The sequence below is a fragment of the Oreochromis niloticus genome, linkage group LG22, assembly GCF_001858045.2.
Source record: "Oreochromis niloticus isolate F11D_XX linkage group LG22, O_niloticus_UMD_NMBU, whole genome shotgun sequence".
Classification (NCBI taxonomy): Eukaryota; Metazoa; Chordata; class Actinopteri; order Cichliformes; family Cichlidae; genus Oreochromis; species Oreochromis niloticus.
Genome location: NC_031985.2, coordinates 22,104,040 through 22,121,803, shown reverse-complemented (window position 1 = coordinate 22,121,803; position 17,764 = coordinate 22,104,040). Strand labels below are relative to the sequence as shown.

At 42.4% G+C, this 17,764-nt stretch overlaps 1 protein-coding gene and 1 long non-coding RNA gene across 6 annotated transcripts in view; one reads left to right on the top strand and one right to left on the bottom strand.

The window, feature by feature from the left end:
* Positions 1-5,298: 5,298 nt before the first annotated feature.
* Positions 5,299-11,754, bottom strand: LOC109196627 (uncharacterized). Its single transcript, XR_002058043.2, has 3 exons — positions 8,219-11,754; positions 6,343-6,500; positions 5,299-5,934 (listed from the first exon to the last, which is right to left on the bottom strand). It is a non-coding gene; the product is annotated as an uncharacterized LOC109196627 (long non-coding RNA).
* The window catches only part of LOC102078555 (uncharacterized), a 48,312-nt gene continuing 38,050 nt past the window's right edge, over positions 7,503-17,764 (top strand). For 3 of the 5 annotated variants that reach the window (XR_002058042.2, XR_002058041.2, XM_019350885.2), the window contains exon 1: positions 7,503-7,715. Coding sequence is in view for 3 of the 5 variants with exons in the window: in XM_019350885.2 (XP_019206430.1) it covers positions 7,692-7,715 (24 nt within the window). In the remaining 2 variants the exon portion in view is untranslated. The remainder of the gene's footprint in view (positions 7,716-17,764) is intronic. The other 2 variants (XM_019350883.2, XM_019350882.2) reach the window with 1 other exon arrangement.

Sequence of the window (17,764 nt, the reverse complement as noted above, 5' to 3'; positions counted from 1 at the left end):
ATAAACAGCTTTATTGCCAGTTGCAGATTGTTCAGGACACTAACTAAACTGGAAAAAACATAAACTAACGGACAGGCAGACAGGTTAACGGAACACACAGCGAAGTTTGATGGTACGACGCAACAATGAGCTGGGGAAGACGCTCACACTAAATACAAGAGGTGAACAGGAGTAAGAGGAAACAGCTGGGAGACACGGCTGACGCTGATTACACTGACGAGACAGGGAGAGCACAAACGCAACACACTGACAAAAGACACAGACCAAACTAAAGACACAGACCAAAATAAAGACACGGATCAAAATAAAACAGAAAATGCACAGACTAGACTCACATGGGCAGACACAAAACAGAGGGAGTGCAACACCAAACCTCTAAGAACAAAAAGGTGTAAACCTCAAGCACATAATCAGCATAAACAACAACAAAGGATCATAATGACGACAACAGAATAATAATAATAAAAATAAACACAAAACGCTGGGTCAAATGACCTAGGAGCATGACATTCAGATATTTTTCTTTTCTTACATTTCTCCATACTTGGCCTACCTGGGGCTGAAAGTCTCGGTAAATGCACGTTGTTTCGGCGGATATACCAGCTTCCATGAGTGTGACTCTTATTTTGAGCAATGAAAAATAATAAAATCTAACTTTATTTTTATATAATATTTATATTTAGATATTTCAAGATCACAATCTTCTAATCTTCTTGTGTTAGTTCTTTTTTAGTTCTTTAAACTAGAAAAAGTTGCATTTCCTGTGAAAATGGAATGTGGAATCTGCTGCAAACAGCAGAAGTAAAACTGTGCTGAAAGGAGGTGAAGAAACTAAAAATTCTGCCGAAAAGGTGAAGAAGGTGAAGAAGCAGAAATTTTTGCTGACAACAGGTGAAAAACTGAAAATTCTGCTGAAAAGGGGTGAAGAAGCTGAAATTTGTACTGAAAAGAGGTGAAAAAGTTTAATTGTCTTCTGAAAACAAATGGTGCCATCAGCTGGGTTTGAACCCAGGCCTCCTGGTCTCAATGCGGCTACCCATCTCACTGAGCCAAACTGTTTCGCATGTAAGTGAAAAAAGAGGTGAAAAAGCTGAACCTTCTGCTGAAAAAAGCTGAAGTAGAACTTTCTGCTGAAAAGAGGTGAAGAAGCTGAATGTTCAGCAAAAAAGAGATGAAAAAAATGAAAATTGTGTTGAAAATAGTTAAAACAGTTGAACTGTTTACTGAAGAAAATGTTGCCATAAGCGGGATTCAAACCCGGCCCGCCTGCTCTGAGAACGGCAGCTCATCTCACTGAGCTAAAACATGGCTCTGGTCCCATTCAGCAAAATGGGCCAAAAAATGGCATAAAAAGCTTAATATCTGAAAAAGTATAAAAGTTATGAGCACCACATATAACATGCATCAGCAGAAGGAACAGAACAGTTTAAAGTTTGAATGGTGAAAATCGGCTGAAAACTGAGGGAGTAGTTAACCAGCAAAGGTCTGAGCAACTAGAATAATAAGGTAGAAGAAAGAAGAAAGAGAAACAGGATCTCAATATTGTGAATGCCTGTGAGGCATTCACACAATGAAATACACTTCAGTTAAATACTTATTTAACTTATTTTTCCAAACCACGCAGAGCCGCAGTATAAGGACTAAAGAGCCGCAGGTTGCCGACCTCTGGGCTAGAGTGAGCAGGTCTGCTAACCAAAACAATACACGTGTTTCTCTTAGTGCAGAAATTCAGGCCACTGAGAGGAAGATGGAGAAACAACGTGTCTTCTGACATGAATCACCGGCACTGTGGTGAAGTTTTGTCCCAGACTTAGGTTGAGTGGAAGATTTATGGAAAGGACAGGTGTGTTAATACAAACTGCTCCACTGTTAAAACCTAAAAATCCTTGTGTGACAGCTGCCCTGTTTGAGGTGATGAACCGTAGAAGAACACCAAATGTTTGCACCCCTCTGCCACATGCTTAATATGAGCTTGTGTGTGTTTTTTCTTTTTTCCAGCACACTGCAACATTCAGACATTGATCTAACATGCTGACATAAACTCATAAATAGACAGACATTTTACTTGGGGTCGCTACACGTTCCATACAGAGAAGTCTCTCGCTGTGTGTGCACTGCTGAGAAAAAGAAAGCTCACTCCAGTTCATTTCTTCTCTGTTCCATGAATGTATCACTATTATTGAGGAGCAAAAATAAGTGGGGCTTGACATCCATCCACTGTGCCAATTACACACTGGTTCTGATAACATCTCATCTCATCTGATCTCCCTCCCTCATCACAAACAAATAAATAAACACTCCTTGAAGCAACGATCCCAAGCACAACAGGAATAAAACTTGCTTTTTTGTTAGTTAGATTTCGTAAATTACATGCCTCTAACGTTAGTAAATCACGTTAGCCCAGTTTAGTTATTCTTTTCATGAAAGGGAAAGTCCTGCAAATACACATGCCATAAAAAATAGCTGCTGTGGGAGATGTCAAAGGTCACTATAGCATGGGATTGATAGAATAGAATACAATAGAATTCAACTTTATTGTCATTGCACATGTCACAGGTACAGGGCAACGAAATGCAGTTTGCATCCATCCAGAAGTGCTTTAGCCATGATATAGATATATTACAATATATATTAGCAATAATATAGATATGTAAGTATATTACAGAAATGGGTCTATTATGGTGTGTTATAATGTACACGGTATGAAGTATGTTATGAATATTCTATAACTATAAGTATGTACAGGCTGTAGTGAGTACAAGCTATGTACAGGCTATGAACAGGATATAAATATGAAAAACTATACAGAATATGAAATAAAAAACTATACAGAAATATGAGATATACAGTTATACAGAAATGTGAACTATGCAAGTTATGAACAGTTGTAGGATTAAAAATTATCGTATGTACACAATGATTATTTACACAGAACTATACAGTAGTGCAGTTAAGATAAGTTAGATATGTGGATAATTTCTACAGAGGCTATATAAAGTGCTAGTGCTAGTGGTTGTGAGTGGTGGTTCAGTCCATGTTATTATTGTGTGTTTGAGGGTACAGTTGTCCATTGTGTGTGTGTGTGTAGGTGGTTGTGGGTGTGTGTATGCTCAGTCCATGAGTTTAATGTGGGTCAGATGTCAGGAGGCAGAGTTCAGGAGTCTGACAGCTGTGGGGAAGAAGCTGTTCCGGTACCTGGTGGTCTTAGTCCGGAGGCTCCTGTAGCGCCTCCCAGAGGGCAGGAGGGTGAAGAGTCTATGTGATGGGTGACTGGGGTCTTTGATGATTTTCCCAGCCCTTTTCAGACACCGCTTCCTGTAGATGTCCTTTATGGCAGGAAGCGGTGCTCCGGCGATGCGTTGGGCAGTTTTCACGACCCTCTGCAACGCCTTCCGGTCCGAGGCAGAGCAGTTCCCGTACCAGACTGTTATACAGTTGGTCAGGATGCTCTCGATGGTGGAGCGATAGAAGTTCACCAGGATGTCTGAGGACAGGTGGTTCTTCCTCAGAGTCCTCAAGAAGAAGAGGCACTGGTGAGCCTTCTTGACCAGCTTGGAGCAGTTGGTCGTCCAGATGAGATCCTCGGAGATGTGGACTCCCAGGAACTTGAAGCTGCTCACACGCTCCACAGCCGTCCCCTTAATGTGGATGGGTGGATGTGGGTCAGCATTCCTCCTGTAGTCCACGATGAGCTCCTTAGTCTTCTCGGTGTTAAGCAGCAGGTTGTTTGTGTCGCACCACTCAGCCAGACGATCCACCTCCTCCCTGTAGGCGGTCTCATCGTTGTCACTGATGAGGCCAATCACCGTGGTGTCATCTGCAAACTTAATGATGGTGTTGGAACCATCAGCAGGTCTGCAGTCGTGGGTGAAGAGGGAGTAGAGAAAAGGGCTCATCACACAGCCTTGTGGTACACCGGTGTTCATTGTGATTGTAGATGAGCAGTGGTTATCCAGCCGGACATGTTGGGGGCGGTTGGTCAGGAAGTCCAGTAACCATTTGCAGATGAGGGAACTGATGCCCAGGTCTGTCAGTTTCCTGATGAGTTGTGAGGGGTGGATTGTATTGAACGCTGAACTGAAGTCTATAAACAGCATTCTGGCGTAGGTGGTGTTGTTGTCCAGGTGTGAGAGGACAGAGTGCAGTGCGATGGAGACTGCATCCTCTGTGCTCCTGTTCTGGCGGTATGCGAATTGGTGGGGGTCCAGGGTGGGGGGAGACAGGATTTGAAGTGTGCTAGGACCAGCTGCTCTAAGCACTTAGTGATGATGGGGGTGAGTGCTACTGGGCGGTAATCATTGAGGCTAGATGGGTTGGAGTTTTTGGGTATCGGGACGATGGAGGTGGATTTGAAGCAGGCCGGTACCACAGCGTGGGCCAAGGACAGATTGAATATGTCTGTGAGCACTCCTGCAAGCTCCCCAGAACACGCTCTGAGAACACGCCCGGGGATGCCATCAGGACCTGCAGCCTTGTGGACATTGATCCTGCTCAGCACCGCTCCTACATCGGTGGGGGAGAGAGTCAGAGGTTGGTGGTCTGGCGTCATATCTGTTTTGGTTGTGGTTGTGGGGTTCCCTCGCTCAAAACGAGCATAAAAGTTGTTGAGCTCGTTGAGCAAGGAGACATCAGAGGATGCGGGGGAGGTTTTGGTGGTCCTGTAGTCTGTAATGGTCTGGAGTCCTTGCCACATGCGTCGGGGGTTGGAGTTGGAGAAGTGTTCTTCTACCTTCTTTTTGTAATGGTGTTTGGCTTTTTTGATGCCCTTCTTTAGATTAGCCCTGGCTGTACTGTAGGTAGGTGTGTGCATCTCATGACCTAAAGGCAGTGTTGCGGGCCTTCAGGAGGAGACGAACATCCCGGTTCATCCAAGGCTTCTGGTTGGGGTACATGATGATCCGTTTCTGGGTGGTGACACTGTCTGTGGTTTTGGAGATGTAATCCAGTACAGATGAGGCGTACTGGTCCAGGTCTGTGTGGGTGAACATATTCCAGTCTGTGTTTTTAAATCTGTCCTGGAGCACTGCGTCTGTCCCCTCTGGCCACACTTTAATTGTCCTCACAGCAGGTTTCACACGTTGGATGAGTGGTGAATACCTAGGTGTGAGGAACAGGGAGAGATGGTCCGATTGTCCAATGTGGGAGAGGGGTGTTGCTTTGTAGGCTCCAGCCAAGTTGGAATAAACATGGTCTAAAGTCTTGTCTCCTCTGGTGTGGCAGGAGACATGTTGGTGGAATCTGGGGAGGACTGTCTTTAAGTTGGTGTGGTTGAAGTCGCCAGCAACAATAAAAGCAGCCTCGGGGTGTTTATTCTGGTGTTTGTTAATGGCTGCAGAAAGTTCTTTCATGGCCAACCTAGCATTAGCATCAGGGGGGATATACACTGCAGTGAGTATGATAGAAGTGAGTTCTCTGGGGAGATAATACGGTCTGCATTCGACCATTAAAAACTCCGCATTAGGTGAGCAGTGACTCTCAGCATGACTCACTCTCATGACAACTTACTCTTCATTTTGTTTATGTGGAGATTCACACACACACACACACACACACACACACACACACACACAAACAAACAATGTAAAGGGAAGCATGTAGGAGTCAGATAAAGTATTAGATCGAGCACCATTACTTTGTTCTCACATAGAGTAGAATAATAGGCACTGTGGAGATACAGAAATTCTTTTATTGCTGCCATATAACCTGCATTATTATAATTGCATTAATAACATATTTTACAGCATTATTCTATTAGTAATATTTCTTACAGGGTTCATATTGTATTGAAGATGTTTGTCATCACATTGACCTTTTCTATTTACAGGTTTAGTTATGATCATTCTATACACTTTGCATATTTGTGCTTATTTGGAGTTGATGTTCCATCCAAAAGGGTCTTAAGCTTCACTGGTGCGACTGTCCAGGTGATATATACTGAGGGAAGATGAGAACATAGAAGGCTGACTGCATGCATGCTTACAATACACATAAATCTAGTAATAGGCCTGAGCGAAGGCCCAAATGTATTCTGCTTCTTTTGTAACCTGTTGCATTTTAGTCTACTTGGTGACTGATGACGAGGGTCAATAATTAGCCCTTAGAGACCCTGAAGCTTGAAATGTATTGCCTTGTATGGAAGGTGTTATAGAAAAGAGAAGTTTTATGTCTGTTTATAGCCATTAAAGATGTACAAGATGTACCATTGACTGCAAACAATGTATTTTTAATCTGTAATTGACGTACGCGGGGGCGTGATCCCCAAATGCTATAAAATCAGCGTCCAGTGTATTTTTGTTGGGAGATATATGCTGATATCTCTTCTCCTGTGTGTAATAAACTCACCGTTTGATTGCAGTCTTCTGGGGCCTCCGTGGTTTGTTTCACTGCTCTGCATTTTGATTGATTTTGCGACAGCACATAAGGATGCGTGCTTAAGAGTAGAGATGTGACAGGATGGGAGTTTGTCTGTGAGGTTAGGAGGAGGGGGTACATGGCAGTTTCTGCATAACAAGAAAGATAGGGAGCGGGTGGTTTCAGATCAGGGTGTCATGACATTTGCAGCAGGCATAGGAGGTTGTTTTTGTAAGATTGCTATTATTTTATGTTTATGCCAAAAAGTTGATTCTGTTTATCTGGACATAACGTTTTCAGTGGGAGAAACGTTTCGTCACTCATCCAAATGACTTCTTCAGTCTCAGCTGACTGCAGATTTCCTTATAAATAGTACATTTTCATAATGACTGAAACTAGTACCACTGAATGAACAATGGGCTGGGAGGTCAGTTCCTTGATCATTAATATGCAAATTCTCATGACCATTGATCAACAATCACTGATCAAAGCTCACTGATCAATGGCCGTGAGTACCATTCACAGAGTGTTGGGGATTTACTTACCTGGATGATTGAGCATGCATCAAGACGTTTTATGTTCATGATTAGCCATTCAGGAGGAAACGTGATTGACGTGTTTTGGGAAGAGTGAGGTCTTTAAGACTGAGCCAGAAAGTATACAAAGTAGCAGCTGAGGAACGAATCCTCACATCTGCACGAGTCTCTGCACTGTGTTTGATCTCCCAATGCGCATTGGTAATAAAGGGATTTTGTACTGCAGTAAAGTGTGCCAGAATTAAAAGAATCGGGAGCAATCGAGAGAGGATCGCGACACTGCAAAAATACCCCCACAGCTTTCCAACCTTCTTTTCATATTCTACCTTTTAGTGAACGGATATTTTCCTCGTTTATGTCACCTGCATAAAACAACACTGTGAGACGGAACTGTGGTGCGTTTCACAGTGCGTCACCTTCTTCGTTTCAGTACAGGAGCGACACATTATTTAAAATACTTTATTTTCCTTGAGTACTAACAAATTCTCCGACAAAAAGCGGTAGAACGACAACAACACTCTCTCTCCATGCCCGCCTTTTACACACAACTTCCTGGTGGTACGAACTGAGCGTCAGAGGAGGGAGGAGTCAGACCGCTGCTGCTTTAAAAAGCGATCTCCCGCCAGCTGAGAGCCCAGGTTAGAGCGAAACACTTCGCTCTGTGTACTGGTGTTTGGATTGGAGCTGCCTGCTGATCCCTTATGCGACGACTTATTTTTTCCTTTTTGTGTGGTTTTTTTTTTTTAACATTTCCTGCCTGGAGAGAAGAGTTTTTAGTTGGTTTACAGCGCCAGTAAACTGAGCATGGAGTGCAGCTTTAAATGCCAGGTGGGTGCATTGATTCGTGTATCAATATCAGGGTATCGCGGCGGTAACGAGCGTCGTGACCAGGCTTCTCTCGCGGCTGTCCTAGGTTTCTAGTAGTGATGAGGGAATTCAGGCTCTTTTTAGAGAACCGGCTTTATTGGCTCGATTCACTAAAAAGAGCTAGCACTTTCGACTCCAGAGTGGCTCTTCAGGTTGTTTTGTTGCTTTAATTAATTTATTATCAACAACAATATAAAATTATGCACAAGATGAATTAGTAATGTAAAAAGATGTGTTTAAAAAAAAAAAAAAATTATATACGTTTATTAAATAAATAAAAAGTAAAAATGAACACCCAGCTCTTTAATTTAGGTAAAGTTTGGCATTTAGAAATACCAAGTGCCTCAGCTTTGAGGAGCTGATCCGGTTTCTTCTATCAGGAAGAAACCAGATCAGATTCTCTCAGAGGGGACTGATGTTGCCACAATGTAAGACGTGGATAAATTGAAGCCTTGGTCTCCTACCAGCTCAGTGGGTCTGCACTTCTCTGGCAAAGGGGCTCGTCAATGTAGTATCTCACTTCCAGTACTACATCTGGTGAGGGATTCCTTCTGATAGTGTCTCTACTTGCTCAAAGAACCTCCAAACAGCAGATGCTTGTTGCTCCTTTTGTTCACCCTCTTCTGGCTCTTCTCAATCTTGGTCCCCTGGCAGTGGAGTTGGTTGGCTGGATCTTTCTGCTGCAGTTATTCTCTTAAGAGCTTCATCCACCGCTCTGTTAAAAGACCAGCTTCTTGAATCTTGGATCAAGAGTGGTGGTTTCAGAGAAAACGGTGTTATATTCCATTCTGCGGAACTGGACAGTTCTCCTGTAGTACCTCCCATTCCTCTTGGCTCAGAGGGTCAACCGGTGCATTTTAACTGCCAGGGTAGAGATGACTGTGTTGATTTTGTCTCTTGTTGTTGTCCCCTGCTCACTTTCTCTCTCACCTTCCTGCTCTGTTCATGTGTAACTGCTGCTGCAAGTGTAACCTCCTCTTCTTCCCTCAGCCCCTTCCCCCTTTGCTCAGCACAAACACAAGGTTTTTTGCACCCTACCCCCCCCCTCTGCTCAGCGTAACACAAGGCTCACATGCGGCGAGAGAGAGGGTGAGAGAAAGAGGGAGAACACCTCCCACTACTCCCAACAAGGAGCCGGCTCCTGTCGTTCACTTCAAAGAGCCGTCCCTAAGAGCCGCTTCGTTCACAACCGACCCATCACTAGTTCATGGTACAGATGTGTATCCAACACACCTGTTTCTTTTTTGTAGCAACAGCAGTGAAGTATAAATAATCCACTTGAATACAAATACTACCTGAACTACAAATGAGTGGCTGACGCAGGTCTGGACACTTGGAGGCTAGATTAAGGCCATGTCAACACTAATACGTTTTTGTTTGAAAACACATCTCTTTCTCTCGGTTTTGGCCTTCCGTCCGCACTGAGATGGTGTTTTTGGTTAATGAAAACAGAGCTTTTTGAAAACGCTCTCCAAAGTGGATAAATTTGAAAACACTGTTTTGTTTTGTTTTTTTTCATCGCAGTGTGGACTGAAAAAACAAAGGCTTTTGAAAGCGATGACGCATTTTTAATTATGATGCAGTCATGTGACCAATTCAACTAAGATGGTGGACGGCATTGTACAGCAATTGTTTCATTTGCTTCAATTTTGGCAGCCCTATTAAAGATTAACATCAGTTTGTACTTTTTCCAGATGGCTATTCTTCGATTCTCCCTCGCTTTTGCAACTTTGTACTCTTGTGTTACTCGCAGCAACAACTCCACCTCTCATTTAAAAAAAGCTCTGTGCTTTTCCTCGACATTATGCCACGATGTTTCAAAGCATTGGAAATAAACGGCAGACAGAAATGACGCAGATCGAATCATCTTACATTTCACGCATGCGCAGTACAGGAACGTAAGCGTTTTCAGTCGTTTCAGTGTGGATGAACAACTCTTCGGAAATGTTGGAAAACGATAGTGTGGACGCGGAGCGTTTTTTGACGAAAATGAAACTTAGAGTAGACGTAGCCTAAAGAAGTGTTTTGCACTCAGATTTAAACGTTAGAAGGTAATTTGCTCCGGAGCAGGTTATTTTCTGAGAAAAACGTGTATGAACTCACCGCCTGCTGACCAATATCTATTAGAGCCCTGGAGCTCCGTGTGTGCAGATAGTTGAACTGTCTAAGGCTTTTTTTTTTTTTTTTTAATGGTGTGAAGTCATTGTCTGTCTTTGATGGCCACCAACAGCAAAAATAGATTCAAGGATACTTTTTTTAAAGTATGGCTGCAAGAACAATTGATATGTTCTGTTAGCCTCAAAGGGTGCCCTGTTTTTGTTTTTTGTTTTTTTTTCAATCATATTGTTATACTTGTGGCCCTTGTAACAGCTTTCCATGTGCCGTTGAATTAAATGTGTATATTAAATCTTTAGGCGACTCTCAAACACTAGGGGCGCTGCAGCTGCTAGAATAAAAAATCGAAGTGTCCGAGGACCACTTTGAATCATTTACACACACAGGTCATACAAGTACATCTAATAGTACTACACAATGCGTTTTCTGTTCCAGACAGTCATGTTCAGTTTTATTTATTTATTTTTTATCTGCCACAGTTAGCACAGGGTCAACATTGCAATGAAATGTGTTTGACGAGCAGAAGAAAAGTCAATCCGCAAATAGGATATTGGACCCGGGGGGGTGGTGGCAGGAGTGAGCAGCAGTACAAACTGAGCAGTACAAGATTTTAGAGTGGCAGTTAGTACAGTGTTGCACGGAGTAAGGGTTTTTATTTTTATTTAATTACTAATAAAAATGGAGTGGCCAGTGCAGAGTGTAGTATGTGCTTGTGAAACTGTAGGACCGCTTCTGTGTGCATCCTGTGAAGTGTGTGCGTGTTAAAGTGTTGTAGTTGAGGTGTTGAATGGCTTGATGGTAAAAACTATTTTTGAGTGTTGTTGTCCGAGCATACAGACTCCTGTAACAGCTGCCAGATGGTAACAAGGAGAACAGCTGACGTGCTGGGTGGCTGTGGTCCCTGATGATGCTGTGTGCTTTTCTGAGGCATCGTTGAAGATAAATGTCCTTAGTGGTAGGAAGCCTCATGCCAGTGATGTGGTCTGCTGCTTTCACCACCCTCTGTAGTGATTTATGGCTTCTGGCAGAGTAGCTTCCGTACCAAACTGTAATGTTGTTAGTGCAACTATCTTATTTAGCCAATCTCATGACAAGTCAGTGCTGTGCGGTATGCAGGCATGGTCAAGATGATTTGCTGAAGTTCACACCGAGCGTTACAATGCTCCAGAATGTTACAGTGGCTCAAATAGCCAGTTGTTATAACCCAGGTTTTGAGAAGAGCATCTCTGAATATATAACATTTTGAACCTTGAAGCAGGTGGGTTGCAGAAGCAGAAGACCACATCGGGTGCCACTCCTGTCAGCTCATCAAAATTGGACAATAGAAGATTGTGAACTCATTGCCTAGTCTCATGACTCTTGACTATGTTGCCACAGCTCAGCCTGCTGCTGGTGATGTAATGGGGTGGGGACATTTTCTTGGCATACTTTGGACTTATTAGTACCAACTTGGCATGATTTAACCACCACAGCCTACCTGAGTATTGCTGCTGTCCATGTGCACCTGTGTTCTGACGGCTGCTTCCAGCAGGATAACGCACTGTGTCACGAAGCTGAAATCATCTCAAGCTGATTTCTTGAACATGACAATGAGTTCCCTGTACTCAAATTGGCCCACAGTCTCAATCAAACAGAGCTTATTTTCGATGTAGCGGGATTGGAGATTCCCATCCTCGATGTGCAGCCGATGAGTCTGCAGTACCTGTGTGATGCTGTCATGTCAATGTGGACCAAAATCTCTTAGGAATTTTTCCAGTACCTTATTGAATCTATGGTATGACAATTTAAGGAAGCTCTGAAGGCAAAAGGGTGTCCAGCCTAATACTAGCAAGGTCTGGCTAAAAAAGTGGCCAGTGAGTGCAAGTGGCTCAGTGTCCTCCTATTTTATTACTTTTTTTTTTTTTTAATTTTCTTTTTATATTTATTTTACTTCTCCTTTTTTTTTTTTTGTTTTGATTTTCTTTTTCAAATTGTTCCGTGTAAAGTAATCGATCTGCTTTTATTGTTTCCATCCTGGAGTTTCTGAAACTGCTTTGTTTGTGCCACCTGGGGAAAAACCTGCTGTTCTGCTATCCACCCACCATGATGGACTGAAAGATGACAGTGGGTGAATGGCAGCACCATGAAAAATTTGATTCTTCGTGTTCACACAGCTTCCTTCACTCTCAGCAAAGCTGCTCTGACCTGACTCGGGGCACAGGACACCAATACCCTCAAGCTGTCACCCTCTGATCCTTACAGCAACTGCTCTTCACCTTCTAAGTAGTTATCTTTCTTTTAAAGATACTGGCAATTGTTTCAGTCCTTTAGAAGACCCCTTAGAAGAGAAACCAAAAGGAGTCGCTGTTTTAGGACTTATCGCGCCTCGGGTCCCAGGAATGCAGATTTATATGACACCGATGGGGTGGGAAGGGGGGTTTGAGCGATGGGGAAGATGCAGGGAGAAGAGAAGCACATGGTTTCGACTAGGGAAATTCCAAACCATGTGGCTAAGACTGGAGTTTGAAGTAGTTTTATTTTGTAATAGATCTTGCTGTAGAGTAAGTAACAACTGTGCTAAAGACAGATTTATCAAGATCTAACCCATCAGAGCTACTACTAATGGCTACAAGAACTACTATATTACAACGAAACACATACTGTGCCTGTGTGATTAATAATTGTCTGTTAGCTGATAGCAATAGAAGGGACAGATGATATGGGAATTAGAGTGGATATGAGTTAAATGTATCACAAAGATGGCCAGGTGGCATGAGGACAGGAGTGCTGGATAACCAGATGGTTGACCTATTGGTTAGATATCAAGGATCTGGATGAACATATTAAAAGATTGAGAACACAGGAAGTCAAAACCTTAGATCCGTGGTTCCCAAAGGGGGGGGCAGAGCCATTGCAGGTGGGGTGCAGTATGAATTGAGGAAAAAAAAAATGCTTGGACACTGTTAGCATAATGGACAAGTTTTTGCCGGGGCTCCCACACAAATGCAAAAACAGAATGAAGCATTGCCAAATATGCTTCCAAACCAACTTCTTTCCAAGCCAAAGACTAGAAAATAAGATTAAGCATATCTTGCCTTTGGCTTCACCTGCACAACAGTGGTGCCATGGTAGGTTTCCCCGACAGGATTTGTTTCCCCTGCATCGGGAGCACGTGTTGGGCTGTCCAAATCACGAACAAACAGTATCCCACAGTTGTTTGTTTTTAAAGCAATTTTGCACAATGGCATCTTTTGGGGGTTTTTTTGCTTTCAGATGTGAAATAACTGCAATGGAATCTGAGTGTGTGTGGATGGAGGATGTGTTTGTGGTAGTGGGGGGCGAAGATTTTATTGTAAAAACAAAGGAGGGCCTAGCAAAAGAAGTTTGGGAACAGCTGCCTTAGATGGACAGCTCTAGGTTAAGGAATAGGAAATTGTCAGCTGGGAGCTCTAGGGCAAATCAGACAGACTCAGCAACTGACGATCGCCCCGAAGAAAGGCCAAAGGTGGAAACTTTTCAAGGGCCCTGCAGGAGGCATGTTAACCATCATGTGGTTGAGAAGGTGGCAAGGTGCAGCAGTGGAACAGAGGTTCTTTAGGCTGCAGTTGACTCTTTGTAGGCTTGGTATTAAAGGGAAAAACTGTCTGGCAGGAGAGCTGTCAGATCACTAAGCAGATAGGATTTTAATTTAGGAAAAAGCCATTTCTGAAAGAACAGGTAAGATATAAGTCATCTCTGAATAAGGAGCTGGAGATATCTGCAGAATCAGGAACAGCCTTGAGAACGCACAATCTGATATCGTCGTGTTGGTGTTGTTCCCAGATCATCATACTAAATGTTGTTCCAGGATCAACATTGCAAGTGACAAGCAGCTTATGTGTGTACAAAGATAACAAAGTTATTCTAAGAACTCAGAGCTGAGGTTCCCCTTTTCTAAATCTGTATGTTCCAGAAAAGAGGAAGCTGCTAATTGGTAAATAAGTTTATCATCACAAAAGTTATTAGGTACAAAGTCACGTAGACATGTGGTTTACTTAGTGATCCATAAAAAGAGCACATTTCATGTAGCTGATCACACTATGTACAATTTTCTTTTAACAAACCTGGAACAACATTTTCATGATGATCTGGGAACAACACCAACACGACGATATCAGATCATCCCTTGAACAGGGGAATATCTGCTCACGAATGTGCATCTGTACAGTTGATATCTATAGATGTGACCTTACACAAGGGATACTTCAGCTCATCGGAGCTGGATATTTGCATCCTCAGTCTCTCCTTTGAGTGAAGCATTATGGAAGCTGAAGCTATGAACTGGAATCATCTAAAAAGCAAACAGTGAGTTGCCTTATGGTGGTAATGCTATGTTTAAATATTGATTGAAAAAGAAGAGGAACCATAGAAGAGTTTACCATAAAAACGAAGAAGTGGAAAAACCAACAGTGATCAAAGAAATGCACAAGAAGAGAAGGCTTGAGAAGGCCGTATTTGGATTTTTTTTTTTTTGGGGGGGGGGGATTTGTTTCAACCCAATACAGGGTTCTTTAGTTTTGCCCCTGCTGAAGAGAAGACCTACATCATAAAGTACCAAAGACGGGGACATGTGGACGCAAGTCTGCGTAGCACCTACAGACTACCATGTCCAACAAATTCAGGAGCAGAAAGACCTCAGCTAGCACAGGACAAATTTCAGGAAAGTGAACCGGCAGACACTTCAGCTGGCACAGGAAGACCATTTTTCTCTTGACTTTATAGTATTCTTCACCCAGAATAGGCACAAGAGCCAGAAAGAAACTGCCAACTTTGGTCCAGAAGACATAGCAATTGACCTGGATGATGATAGATTTAAAAGACACATGGCAACTTAACTTGGTAGATTGAATCAGGAACAGGATTGGAGAGAGGGGCCACCAGGCTGGGTTTAGGAGGTGTCCCGATTCTTTGATGTTGGGCTGAGAACAAACAAGCAAGAGTCGATCACGTTCAATCAATAACAATCTTTTATTAAGCACATATGTGGGAGATGTACACGATACCACCCAGAGTGCAGTCCGGTAGATCTCAATAAAGAAATACACAAGCTTCACTATTTAAAGGGCTGTACACGCCCTGTATGTGTAAGCAGAGTATATTATCATGCATCAGTGAGAGTTAGCTGCAACCCCTTTTATGGTATTGGTGTTTATACCTCACTGACGGTTTCAACGCTCTTTCACCCCCAGCGGTTTCCTGTTCCTCATTGTGAGGCCCCATGGTCACATTATGATCATATTATGTGGCACATGCTGACATGCATTCTGTTCTAACTTCACCATATGCAGGCATGTACAAGCAGACCACTTATTTTAATGCCCTATGATTTGCACATTTATTAGCTTCTGGATTACTATGACACTTGCTGAAATACTGCTACATAATATATTTTCCATAGAGGATGAGGTGGAGGATGGTAGTAAGAGGCGTACATAAAGTCCATAAGCCAAGCTGCAAGTATAGTAGGGAATAAACTTGCATAGTAGGGATTAGGGTTGGTTATCGCCACTGATTTCCAGAATCGATTTGATTCCGACTCACAAGGTCCCGATTCAATTCGATCCATGATTTGATTCCAGTTGAACCGGGGAATTTTTGCCTCAGACTGTCAGAAATATTATAATTCTGATAACTTATCAGTACATATCCATATTTTTATATCTTTAAAAAAGAAAGCTGAGACTTGTGAGACTTTATCAAAGGTGTGAGCATCACAGCAGATACCTTTGTGTCAAAGTAACTGAGGATAAAACGCAGAAAAACATGGAGATTTTCCTGGCCTGGCTTTTTATGCCAGATAACCTTAAAAATATTCTGCAATAGAACAAAAACATGGATCAAAATATGAACATTACCTGATGAAGTGAAGCAGAGCAAAGTTAAAGAGGTTTTATTAGAGACATAGCTAAGCATTTTGTAAATTTTCATAATTTTAAAAAGTTTAAATTCCTTCAGTATTGAACACCAGAAATGAGGCTTTCTTGTTGGAAGTCATTTAAGTAATTCATGACAATGTTTATATGAAGCATAGTTTGGATCTTCTTTTGCTGCTGGTTCGGTCAATTTTGGTTGGAGAGTGTTGAAACATGCAGCTTCAGAATCTAGCGCAGACTAGTACACTGTGTTCGTGTTTTCCTATATGTATATCTTTTATATACGCGCGGAATAGTTTTCTATATGAGGTCGCTGCAAAAAGTGCAGCCTTACCTAATGTCCATCCTACTGTTACTCATTTTATATTAAGATTTTAAAATCTAGTTGGTATTGGTATGGCTAATAACCTTCAGTAATAGTAATAAATTGCACAGCAATAGTACATTCATGTAGTTGTAAAAAGCATAATATATCAAGTAATTCAAAGTATTCAGAATACGTTACTCTGAGTAACATAACGGAATACGTTACAAAATACATTTTGGGGCATGTATTCTGTAATCTGTAGTGGAATACATTTTAAAAGTAACCTTCCCAACACTGTTCAGGAGAATACTGCGGCAGCCTCATGTGCCTTATCAGTGGTATAAATGAAATTGTCTGTGACAAGGTTACAGTCTGCAAGCAGTTAGCTGTAGCCAATTTCCTGAAAAAGAATGACCCTAATTTGGCGTTACACAAGATAATATATTTTAATATAAGCAATTGTGCTTCTGTGTAATTGGTCAAAACTGGGGCGAGGCTATGGTTTAGACTTGACTCACAACTCACAGGCTGGCCCCAGACTTTTGGGCATGCTTCTCTTTTTTTCTGCACTCTGGGTACAGAGACAAACAAAGGGGGGGGGGAAGTCAATCTCCACTTTGATCTGCACAAACAACTTCTAAATATGTCTAGGCGTAGCACAGCCAAATATATGTACGCAAATTTAGCTCTCCTAATATGGGCAAAGTCATAAATTGCAAAACCTTCAGAGAGGTGCATCTGTCACAATGATATGCATACCCACTCTGGGCTTCATCACTGCTCACCATGTTGCAGGCAAAATCACAACGATGCAGATAAAGTAAGATTTATATTAATGCTCGACCTCACACACAAATGCCACAACAAAGGAGGACGTCAAGGCAATGGTATAGCAGGTGTTTGGTTTATGGCTTTTTCTTAGACTTGGGGACCACGGTGTTGTATTTTGTGTAGCCGTTTCCGTTGTTGCTGCACTTCAAAAATGGTGGTTTTGATTTTCGTGAAGGAGATGGTATCATAATTCATCATGTGATTGCCACTGACAAGCCAATCGATGACATGCAGTCTGACGTTATTTTCGGATTGCTTGGAGCCCCAACTGAGAAGGTATTTTAAAAAGAGGGAAAACGAAGTTCCTGGTACTAGGGCTGGGCCATATTATACAGTTCATTGGAAGACCGGTATAATGTTAGGCAATGATAAGAAAATGAAATATCGCGATAGAATATGGGTAAAACGCACGTGCGCAGTGCCTTTGTTTTTGTACGCACATGGCGGAAAAAGCATAGCGGCGACAGAGAATGAGCAGGGCAAAAGCGGATCTTTGAATGAAACTGAACCAGAATTGTTTTTTAAAAACGTGCAGGTTCAGTGATGTGGAACTGGGTTTTTGTCCGTCAGATAGCCACCAAAGCACTTTTTGGTGGCTACGAAGCCGCACCGCTTAATGGACTGTTGGAGCATTACAGCTCCCGTAGTCAGGAGCCTCGCGGAGTACTGTACTTCAACATAGTATTTCCGTAGAGTGTGTGTGTGTGTGTGTGTGTGTGTGTGTGTGTGTGTGTGTGTGTGTAAGGATCTCAAAATGGCACCTGTTAAGAGACATACTTACGAAGCGGATTTCAAACTCTATCAGTCACGCAGTAGAACATGGGAATAGAGCAGCTGCGAGAGAATTCACCATTAATGAATCAATG